Raw genomic sequence first — 11,775 nt, 5'->3', positions numbered from 1 at the left:
ATGAGAAGCACGGAGGCTGAACTGCACAACTTCCCACCCTCACTCCCTCATCCTCATGTGTGCCTTTCCCTGGCGATTCTCTGCCCCCTGGTGTGACCCTCAGTGTCGTTTCTGCTGCAGCACAGTCACAGGCCTGAAAACTGAAATTGAGTCTATTTCTGCCACCCCTACTCACACTGCGGAGAAATCTTCCTGGCAGGGGTTCAGAGAAAGAAATAAAGCCAGAGGGCAGGGCCAACAGGGACTATTTAAATGCTGCAAATCAGAGACTCACACAGAAGACCAGATACTATTTTGAAGAGCTACACAGAGACAACAATGTCATCACTAAAAGTAAGTCAAAAGACACAGCCTTTAATAACCTCAATTCACATAAACCAAGAAAGAACCAGGGATGATTTCACAAGATGAAAGTATGAGAGTTTCTCTTGTGAACACTTTACTGAGAGTTGTGGGTGTGTGAAAGAGAGACCCTGGGGCTATGGTATCTGAGATGCTGGTGGAGTGTGGGGTGTGGACCCTGAACCAGTGTAACCCTCTGTGAGTGTATGGTGGTATCTGATGAGAGTAACCACTGCTGAGATGATGTGACTTTAGGTGGGAGGTGGACAGCCCACCAGGGTGGGTGGGTGTGTGCCTGAGTGTAAGGGCGTAACTGCATTTTGTCTTCTTGACTGCGATGTGAGTGTGTGTGTGAGCACAGCTGGACCAGAGTGTGAGCATCTTTATATGCACAGTGAGCAGGTGTGTGAGACTCAGTGAGTGGCATGGCTCTGTGAGACTGTGGGTGAGTGTGCGCTGGGATGTGACTGGGTGTTGAACTGGGAGCATGCAAGGGGTTTTCTGTGCACGTAGTTTCCTCCCAACACAGCAGCGCCTCTGACGAAGCAGCTGGGCACTTCCCATGTGTGTCAGTGTGGGTCCCAAGTGTGAACAGTGTGGGTGGCAGAACTGGTGGGCCTGTTGTGAGCCACGAGATATCGAGGAGTCATCTCTGAGCAGAATTCGTGAATCCTCAGGTGCCTCTTCCCAAGCAGAGTGGGGAAAAGGAATACAGACTATGGGGCCGATGGTTCTTCAGGTGGGGTCTGCCCAGAAAGGCCATCCGCTGCTGCCTCCAGCCTCAGGTCTCTCTGTCTCCCAGCCTGTCCATCCCATTGTGGGAGAAGAGGGTGAGCAGATCCTGGCTCACTAGGGAAGGCCATTGGGGGATGTGGTTTCAGAGACTGAGTCGCCCAAAATAGAGAAGGAACCAGTTTATCCTCAGTTCATACAGAGCTTACAGTGCATATTAATCAATAACTTGCCAGGGTTTGTGGCTCATGCCTGTGATGCCAGTGGTTTGGAGGCCAAGGTGGAAGGATCGCTTAAGATGAGGAGTTTCAGACCAGCCTGGGCAACATAGTGAGACCCTGTCTGTACCCACAATTTAAAGATTATAAAAGCATGCTGGTGTGCACCTTCATTCACAACTACTCAGGAGGTTTTGGCAGGCGGATCACTTGAGTCCCGGAGTTTGAGGCCACAGTGAGCTGTGACCATGCCACTGCAATCCAGGCTCGGCGACAGAGTAAGATTCTGCATCAAAAAGACCCAACCCCAACACCAAACAGAGAAATGAAAATCAAACAATATTCAGATTACCTCCAATCGCTTCCCTGGCCCACACTCTTCATGTGTGCAGGTGCTGGGGCTGTGCTGCCAGCAATGTGTCCCCTTCTGGGAAGGACGTCCATGGCCTTGATGATTGTGATGCATGTGCCTCCCACACACAGGGGTTTCCAGTTCTTCTAGCATTTCCCTCTCTCTTTCAACAAGTGTTGTTTCTCACTGGAGTGAATCTCTCTACTGTTACATCCTCACATCTTGTTTTCACAGCTTCAGTGTTGAAAATAATCACAGGTCGGTGTTCCAGAAGCAACCTCCCTGTTCTATTGGGTAACCCCCAACAGGCTCCATGCATGGCAGAGATTAGGGTAAAACTTTCCACATATATTAATTCATTTATTACTGGGAAAACCCTACAAAGCAGAAATTTCTGCTTATCCTCCTTGTCCTGGGGAAACTGAGGCAGGGAGCATTCAAGTAATGGATCTGAGATGGCATTGCTAGTAAGAGGCAGAATGAAGACTGGAACCAAGGCAGCATGGATCCTGAACCGTTGCTGTCAGGTATGGGTCACTAATTTCTTCAGGAATATGCCGCCCTGACTGCTACGGTGGGAGGGAGGAGGCTCAGAGTTTGCCCTTTGACCTCTAACCTCCTGCACCATAGGAATCTGTTACAGGACGGGAGGCCACACCTGGTCCTGCCCCTCTCACCCACTTTCAATCCCCTGGCAGGTACCACACACATGGCCTGTGTCCTTGTCTACTGGTTCTTGTGTGACAATCACAGGGACACCGATGATCCCTTTCGTGTGAGTACTCCATGGCCCATGGCAGGGGGAGGAGAAGGAAGAATATTTGCTAAAGGGCTGACCTCCTGTGTGAGTGATGCGGAAATGTCTAGTTGGCAGGATGGCGGCACCATGCAGGTGCAGGTCCTGGAGACCCTGCAGCACCTGGCATGAAACCTGCAGTGGTCACACTGTGAGCCAGTCATGGGGCCTAGGGGAGGAGCACACTCAGGGCATTGGGACTGTGGCTCTTTATCAAGAGGCACAGAATTTTCAGGAAATTGACAACTCATAGGCCTAGGTCAGTGACTGTGGCTGAGTTTTCATCTTGGGATGAGGGAGCTCTTAAAGGCAGGAGGGGCTGAAGCAGCCCCACAGGCACGAGACTGGCAGTATCACCAGGAAGGCCTCTGTCTGCTCTGGGGAAAGCGGGGAAGGGATTTGTGTGTGTGTCCAGTGTGTGCCCCACAAGGGAGAGACCTGCCCAACACACCGTGTGCTTTACCCTCAGCATGGACCCATAGCTGCAGGTGGATTTCCACACCGGGATGAAGGAAGACTCAGACATCACCTTCCATTTCTGAGTGTACTTTAGTCATTGGGTGGTCATGAACAGCCGTGTGAATGGGGCTTGGCAGCATGAGGTGACATGCAACAATATGCCCTTTCAGGATGGTAAACCATTTAACCTGTGCATTTCCGTGCTGGCCAATGAGTACCAGGTGAGCCCCCCAGGAGCTCCCAGCACACACCCCCCGTGGGCTCCCAGAACAGGAGGCAGCTCTTCCTGAACTGACCCCACCAGTTCCTCGGAGCCGATCTCCCGTAACTACTCCTGCCCTAGGCTTTTCCTCACAGAGCACTCTCTGCTTGCACTGCCATCCTCAGCTCTTATTCCAGATCTGACCCAGGGTCAAGATGGGCTCACCTGCCATTTTCCCCAAGGTGGAGAATCTGGTCTGTCTTCACCCATAGTTCTCATCCCCATGTATGCTGTTACTTACATATTCATTCAGCCAAGTGGATAAAACATGCATATGAATAAGGTTATTTTATCAGTCCAATATGTAGTCTTTCTCTCAGTCCTGAACCCCAATCCTACCCCCAGAACAACAGTATTACTAGCTTCTCTACACAAATTCCAGAGATAATGTAATGTATGCTTATGGAAGCATACAGATCTGTGGTTTCATTTCTTTTTAAACCAATGCTGTTTTAAGTTTCTCTACACATTACACTTTAGAAACCGGGGTGGATTTGTTGTCAAACGCTACATATTGGAGCAATCATCCATCCATGGGGCCGCCTCAGTTTTTCAACATCATACAATATTCCTGTAGCAGGGTTACCCAAAATTATTGAACTTCATCCTTTTGATGGGCGTTAGGTTGGTTCCAGTATTTTGCTCTCACAAATAAAGCTTTTTATCGTACCCTTTGTCATGATGAACCTCCCAATTTCTATATTGGAGGATAATTACAAAAAATGGAATAACTGCTTCAAAATTGTATGCATTTTAAATTTCATAAATTAACACCTAAATGGTGACTGTTTCTATAGCTTTAGTAATAAATAAATAATATATCCAAAGTTTCCAACCTTTTCTTCTTCTTTTTTTTTTTTTTTTTTTAGATGGAGTCTGGCTCTGTCGTCCAGGCTGGAGTGCAATGGCGCAATCTCGTGTCACTGTAACCCTGTAACCTCCGCCTCCCGGGTTCAAGCGATTCTCCTGCCTCAGCCTCCTGAGTAGCTGGGAATACAGGTGCACGACACCACGCCTGGCTAATTTTTTTTTTTGTATTTTTAGTAGAGACGGGGTCTCACCATGTTGGTCAGGCTGGTCTCGAACTCCTGATGTCGTGACGCGCCCACCTCAGCCTCCCAAAGTGCTGAGATTACAGGCGTGAGCCACCACGCCTGGCCTCCTTCCCAACCTTTGCAAATGGGCAGATGCAAAGATTAACATCTTGTTCATACTTAAGTGAGAGATCCTTTTCATATGCCTTTCAGCCGTTCAGAATAATATCCTGTGTTTTGCAACACCTGTTTTTTTCCTCCTCTCTGAAAACATTTGGATTTCATTGTTTGCCACCACCATTACAGCTCTGGGCAACTCCAAAGAGAAACTGGGCCAGCAGCAGTCATAGTGAATGGGAGTCATAGTTCATGGAACTGAAATGTATACATTCAATGAACACTGTCCAGCACTAACCCCATGGTAGGCCCTGTGCAAGACGCAGGGATTGAAGTTCATGAGAGACAGGCCCAGGTCATAGGGATCTTCCAGGTGAGAGGAGAGGCTGAGCAAACAGGTTCTGTGATACACAGGGTGGTAAAACCTCCCTGGAGGAATGAGAGGAAGCATTGGAAATAAATGAGCAACTGTCTGAAATAGGCACAAAGGTAGTCTGCAGGAAGAAGTGTGTCTACTGGGTTCTGATGTATAATTAGGGGTTTTCTGGTTGGATGCTGTAGGCACTAGGGCAGAGTGAAGATGAGACTGAAAACTTATTTGATGGCATATTGTATTTCTGATGCACGTTTTCTTTTGTAGGTAACGGTAAATGGCCAACACGCTTACAGCTTTACCCACCGACTCCCACCATCTTATGTGAAGATGGTGCAAGTGTGGAGAGATGTCTCCATGACCTCAGTGTCTGTCTGTAATTGATGAAATGATCACATTCATCATGGTCAAAGAATCCCTCTTTCTCTGCGACCATGGCATTCCCAGAGCCTGCTAACAGAATGATCACTCCTCAGCCCTTCCTCTACACTTGGTCATTAAAACTTCACCAAATTTTCCAGAATTTGGTTCTTACTTTCATGGGGAAAACGACAAAGTGGCAGAAGGACACAAGTGACACAAGGCCACTGGGATGTCTGAGATGACATACGAAGGCATCCTTTTACCTATGCCCGTATTTTACGTCAGATACCCTGAACCAAAATTCTTCCTTCATTGCAGATGACTCACTCCAGTGAAATGTTGGGTAGCTGTTTACAACCTCACAGGCATAATTGATTTTGGGGAGAAGCTTTGTAATTTGAGGAAAGTCATATGAAATGTCTTCATTCTTGCACTCATTCTAAGGATGTTTCTTGTGTCTTAACACTGTGTCTGGCTTTGTGCAGGAAGCACTGAAAAAAATCGAGGAAATACTGATCAAGTTTGCACCTGAAATTTTGTTGTTGTTGTTGTTTGAGACAAGTTCTTGCTCTGTCATTCAGGCTGGACTGCAGTGGCACCATTAAGGCTCACTGCAACCTCAACACCTGGGCTCAAAAATTCCTCCTGCCTCAGCCCCCCAAGTAGCTGAGACCACAGGTGAGCACCACCATGGTCAGCTAATTTCTGCATTTTTTTTTTTTTTTTTTTTGTAGAGATGGGGCTTTGCCATGTTGCCCAGGCTGGACTCAAACTCCTGAAGTCAAGCAATCCAGCAACCTCAGCCCCCCAAATTGCTGGCATTACAAGTGTGAGCCCCTGTGCTTGGCCTGTACCTGAAAATTTCAATCCAAGCCATAGTTAGAGAACCACAAGAGTTCAATAATTTCCCTCAAAGAATCCCTTTGTCATGTTCAAAGAACTGCCAGATTTTTCTATTTTATGTGGGCAGAATCCTGGATCTCCTCTTTGGAAATAAATGGTCATAGTTTTCTATCAGAAAATATGTCATTTATTGGTGGAATGAACACAATTCATTTACATGGACACAGTGAGCCGACCCTGCTTTGCTGCTGCTACCGCTGGCATTGCAGAACAGGAAAACTCCCCAACACATATTCACATAAAGCAACCATTTATTCTGATGTCTCCCAGCTTTGCAGGTTTACTGGACTCATGCGGGTGGTAGATGATGTGGTGGGAGTCACGTTTTCTGAAGGATCTACAGGCTGGGATCCCAGAGGATTCTTCACTTATGTTTGACTCGACACTAAGGGTGGGTGAACACCTGGGGGCTGGCTGGTTGTCTCCTTCCCTACCTCCCCTCCACATGAGTGTCTTGAATTTTCTGAAATCATGAAGGCCTCGTAGTTGTTGGACTTAATCAATGATTACTGTCTTCCACCAAAGAAGGACTTTCAAAAAACCAAAGAAGAAGCTGCCAGGCATCATAGAACTTAGCTTTGAAAATTGGAGAGTTTAGCTTTTCTATGACATTATATTGATTAAGGTGAGTCACACAGATAGCCCAAATCATGAGGAAGGTCTCCACGAGCTGTGATTGTTTTGATTATTGGTCATGATGGGGTCATTTTTGGAACCAAGTTCCACTGAGTCTCCACTGGCTTACACACTGTTTACATACCAAGAGCAGTAACCCTGGAAACAACTGCAGAAAGCAATACCATTGTAGGAAGAGGCTCAGAGTGAAGTCCAGTATCTGATCATCTAATCAGGACCTGGTGTCCATGAGGTGACTACACATTGTCAGGTGCACTTTCTCTCAATGTGTGCACTGAAGAGACAAATTATTGGCCCTTAACACATCAAACACACAATACTGAAACACACATAGGAAAAATGCAATTCACATACCTATTTTAAGCATTATTTGAGAAAGAAAAGAAAAAGAATTTTACATCAAAAGGACACGAAGATTTTTAAAAAGAGAATGAATTGAACAGAGGAAGAAGAAAATAGCAGTCACTGGGCCATATCATTGCTGAAGCCAGCCAGACACCTATTTATCATTTTCTCTGGGACTGGTTCTCAGCAACAATTGGCTTCACCCTCCACTCTTCCCTTCTTGGAGTTTCCACCAAGATGGCAGAATGACAGTCCTTTTCCCTCTACAAGAGCTGAGATCATCTGCTTCATAGCAAATCTGGAGAACCACTTAGGAGAAACAACATGTTACCTACAAACTAATGAAGGCAGATTGAATAAGGTCCTGTCAAATAGCCTCTTTTTCCACACGGCCCAGGTCAGGCATCATTGTGATCATCCTCATCCTCTCTCCCCATGTTCATTGCTGAAGCTTGTTCACCTCCAGCCTTACTCATGGGTATGCTCCTCTCCTTACCCGCGTTCAACCTAACACCCAGATACCTGAGGTGCCAACACACAGCCAGTGCTACTCCTCATGCCTTTCTTCCATGTTTCATTCCTATATGGAATGAAATTCCCTCCTCTCTCACTGGACACTCTTGGGTTCAGTTTAGGTCCACTCTCCTCCTTACACCTTTCTGCTCTCAGTGTTGTTCACTTCTCTATTTTGATAATAGATCATAGGCCTCATCACCTGTATGGAGTTCATTTATTGTGGAATTAGGCAATTCTTGCTCTGAGTGGATGAAAAGTATCCTTGGACCCATGGCTTACTGAGCAGAAAATGACTTTGACTTCATATCGACTTGCCCCTTGGCTGGTGGCTACTGCATTTCAATAACCTACACGGTCCCACATGTAGGCCCTGTTAAAGCAACACAGAGTGACGGCCCTTTCTTGAATGATATTCATCATCTCAGTTCAGTTCATGCGGTTCATTGCTTACACTCGTCTTTATCTCAGATACTACTCTGTGCTCGTGGTGGCCAGAAGTGACATCTCAGATACAAAGAGACGACATATGGACCTACTGAATATCTTTCTCCATCCTCTTCAATCAAAATTCCTGATGTTCTCCCAACAAATAGGGCTCAGCTCAAAAAACAGAACATCATTCCTGAACTCTAAAGCCTTCCATTCTAAAAGATCTTTAGGTCTATTCAGTTTTTCCTGAAGTCCCCAAAAGAATACATCTCCTCTGTGAACATACTGTCCTTGATGTCCAAGTCCCCCAAAGCTGTTTTTGTTTTTGTTGTTGTTGTTGTTGTTGTTTGTTTTTGAGACGAAGTTTCACTCTTGTTGCCCAGGCTGGAGTGCAACGGAGGCTCACCGCTACCTCCTGGCTCCCGGGTTCAAACGATTCTCCCGTCTCAGCCTCCCGAATAGTTGGGATTACAGGCATGCGCCACCAAGCCCGGCTAATTTTGTATTTTTGTAGTAGAGACGGAGTTTCTCCATGTGGGTCAGGCTGGTCTAGAACTCCTGGCCTCAGGTGATCCGCCCTCCTCGGCCTTCCAAAGTGCTGGGATTACAGTCGTGAGCCACCGCGCCCGGCTGGTTTTTTTTCTTCGGTGGTGCTGTTCTATATGCTGAGTATTGATGCATCTCAGCCTCTATTTGCAAGTGAGGGGCCAACAAAACCGAATAAGAGAGGAGTTTTCTGTTTTGTTTTTCATGAATTATAGCTCAAAATCTGTATGACGAAGCCGAATTGTTTGAATTTTCAGACCAAAATTTCTGATTCATTTTGTGTTTTGCTAGCATTTGTTCTAATGCTACAGAGTTGAAGATTGGAGAACAACTGAATTGTATTAATATTCCATTTATGGATCATTCAATAATTATTCCCATCTTTTTCCAATTTTTCTCTTTGAAAAACAAGCTGCTAGAAAAACGGTTCTTTATTTCGTAAAACTACAGTGGTTAAATAGACCTACGCCCCCATGCAAGGCACTCATGTAACGTATATTAAGATGGACAGGAATCTCTTTAACCTTCCCCCCAAAATAAACACAATATCACTGTGGCTGTAATTCAGCAAGAGGTGGCAGTTAAAATTAAAATACTAGTATGTTCTATTTGTATGGAGTGGAGGTAAGAATTAAGCAAAAGTGGTGGTTGGGAATGCAGAGCGGACGGATTCGATTCAACAGGGTTCTGGGCTGTGCTGCGCTATGGAGCAGGTCAATGAGCTGAAAGAGAAGGGCAACAAGGCCCTGAGCATGGTTAATATTGACGATGCCTCACAGTGCTACTCTGAAGCCATTAAACTGGATGCCCGCCACCCCGCCCCACAACCATGTGCTCTACAGCAACCGTTCTGCCACCTATGCCAAGAAAGGAGGCTACCAGAAGGCTTACAAGGACGGCTGCAAGACCGTCAACCTAAAGCCTGACTGGGGCAAGGGCTGTTCACGAAAAGCAGCAGCTCTTGAGTTCTTAAACCGATTTGAAGAAGCCAAGCGAACCTTCAAAGAGGGCTTAAAACACGAGGCGACTGGGCTCGGTGGCTCATGCCTGTAATCCCAGCACTTTGGAAGTCCGAGGCAGGCAGATCACGAGGTCAGGAGATCGAGACCATCCTGGCTAACACAGTGAAACCCCATCTCTACTAAAAATACAAAAAATTAGCCGGGCGTGGTGGTACCTTCCTGTAGTCCCAGCTACTTGGGAGGCTGAGGGAGGAGAATCACTTGAACCCGGGAGGCAGATGTTGCAGTGAGCCGAGATCGCGCCGTGCATTCCAGCCTGGGCGACAGAGCGTGCTCAATCAAAAAAAAAAAAAAAAAAAAAAAAAAAAACCGAGGCAAATACCCTTCAGCTGAAAGAGGGTTTACAGAATATGGAGGCCAGGTTGGCAGAGAAAATTCCATGAACCCTTTCAACATGCCCAATTTTTATCAGAAGTTGGAGAGTGATCCCAGGACAAGGACAATGCTCGGTGATCCTACCTACCAGCAGCTGATAGAGCAGCTACGAAACAAGCCTTCTGAGTTGGGCATGAAACTACAAGATCCCCGGATCATGACCACTCTCAGTGTTCTCCCTGGGGTCGATCTGGGCAGTATGGATGAGGAGGAAGAGGTTGCAACACCTCCACCACCACCCCCTCCCAAAAAAGTAGACCAAGCCAGAGCCAGTGGAAGAAGATCTTCTAGAGAATAAGAAGCAGGCACTGAAAGAAAAAGAGCTGGGGAACGATGCCTACAAGAAGAAAGACTTTGACATAGCCTCGAAGCATTAAGACAAAGCCAAGGAGCTGGACCCCACCAACGTGACTTCCATTACCAATCAGGCAGCTTTGATTGGTATACTTTGAAAAGGGCAACTACAATAAGTGCCGGGAGCTTTGTGAGGAGGCCATTGAAGTGGGGCGAGAAAACCGAGAAGGCTATCCACAGATTGCCAAAGCCTATGCTCGAACTGGCAACTCCTACTTCAAAGAAGAAAAGTACAGGGATGCCATCCATTTCTATAACAAGTCTCTGGCAGAGCACTGAACCCCAGATGTGTTCAAATGCCAACAGGCCAGGCGCGATGGCTCAAGCCTGTAATCCCAGCACTTTGGGAGGCCGAGGCGGGCGGATCATGAGGTCAGGAGATCGAGACCATCCTGGCTAACACGGTGAAACCCCATCTCTACTAAAAATACAAAAAATTAGCCGGGCGTGGTGGCGGGAGCCTGTAGTCCCAGCTACTCGGGAGGCTGAGGCAGGAGAATGGCGTGAACCCAGGAGGCGGGGCTTGCAGTGAGCCGAGATCGCGCCACTGCACTCCGGCCTGGGCGACAGAGATAGACTCCATCTCAAAAAAAAAGAAAAAAAAAGAAAAGAAAAGAAAAAAGAAATGCCAGCAGGCAGAGAAAATCCTGAAGGAGCAAGAGCGGCAGGCCTACGTAAACCTCCACCTGGCTTTGGAGGAGAACAAATGCAACCAGTGTTTTCAGAAAGGGGACTACCCCCAGGCCATGAAGCATTATACAGAAGCCATCAAAAGGAACCCAAAAGATGCCAAATTACACAGCAATCGAGCTGCCTGCTACACCAGACTCCTGGAGTTCCAGCTGGTACTCAAGGACTGTGAGGAATGTATCCAGCCGGGGCCGACCTTCATCAAGGGTTATACACACAAAGCCGCTGCCCTGGAAGCGATGAAGGACTGCACCAAACCCATGGATGTGAACCAGAAGGCGCTAGATCTGGACTCCAGCTGTAAGGAGGGGGCAGACGGCTACCAGCGCTGCATGATGGCGCAGTGCAACCGGCACCACAGCCCCGAAGATGTGAAGCGACGAGCCGTGGCCGACCCCGAGGTGCAGCAGATCATGAGTGACCCAGTCATGAGCCTTATCCTGAAACAGATGCAGAAGGATCCCCCAGACACTCAGCGAACACTTAAAGAATCCTGTAGTAGCACAGAAGATCCAGAAGCTGATGGATGTTGGTCTGATTGCAATTCGGTGATGACTTGTTCATTCCTTCTTCCCTTCGCCCTCATGTGGAAAGAGGAGCTGGGACCGCGGCCAGCAGCACCGAGCAGAAGGGAGAGCAGGGGGAGAGAAGGCCTCATCTCTCTATGTTTATACATAACCCAGGGGAAGACACAGACACCCGTACCTGCGCTGTTCGTGCCGCCGCTGCCTCTGGGCCCTCCCAGCACACGTAATGGTGGCTTCACCGCTGCCCTCGAGTTCCGCGTCTCCTTCCGCTGCCCGGACTCCCTGTCTCGGCTGTTCTCCCAGAGTCGGTTACTTTTTATTTAGGGCAGTGGGCATGTATGGGGAGGGGAGGGGGTTCTTCCCAGCCTCAGGTCCCAGCTTGTC

At 47.6% G+C, this 11,775-nt stretch overlaps 1 protein-coding gene and 1 pseudogene across 6 annotated transcripts; both read left to right on the top strand.

Moving 5' to 3' along the window:
* The first annotated feature begins 233 nt into the window (after positions 1-233).
* On the top strand, positions 234-6,070 carry LOC129019672 (galectin-16-like). Of its 6 annotated transcripts, none has more exons than XR_010124882.1 (5): positions 234-333; positions 2,343-2,419; positions 3,070-3,120; positions 4,031-4,160; positions 4,953-6,070. XR_010124882.1 is itself a non-coding variant. In XM_063657488.1 (5 exons), exons 2-5 carry the CDS (start codon positions 2,147-2,149, stop codon positions 5,067-5,069), a joined length of 270 nt encoding a protein of 89 aa, XP_063513558.1. In that variant the 5' UTR covers positions 234-333; positions 1,311-2,146; the 3' UTR covers positions 5,070-6,070. The 6 variants fall into 6 exon arrangements, 1 of the variants encoding a protein (XP_063513558.1); XM_063657488.1 differs by lacking the exon at positions 4,031-4,160 and adding an exon at positions 1,311-2,171; XR_010124880.1 differs by lacking the exon at positions 3,070-3,120 and having other exon boundaries at positions 238-333.
* Positions 6,071-9,127: 3,057 nt separating this feature from the next.
* Positions 9,128-11,479, top strand: LOC129019670 (stress-induced-phosphoprotein 1-like; annotated as a pseudogene).
* Positions 11,480-11,775: the final 296 nt, after the last annotated feature.

This window comes from Pongo pygmaeus, chromosome 20 (assembly GCF_028885625.2).
Source record: "Pongo pygmaeus isolate AG05252 chromosome 20, NHGRI_mPonPyg2-v2.0_pri, whole genome shotgun sequence".
Lineage (NCBI taxonomy): Eukaryota > Metazoa > Chordata > Mammalia > Primates > Hominidae > Pongo > Pongo pygmaeus.
The sequence above is the reverse complement of the archived record's forward strand: the minus strand, read 5'-3'. Positions and strand labels throughout refer to the sequence as shown.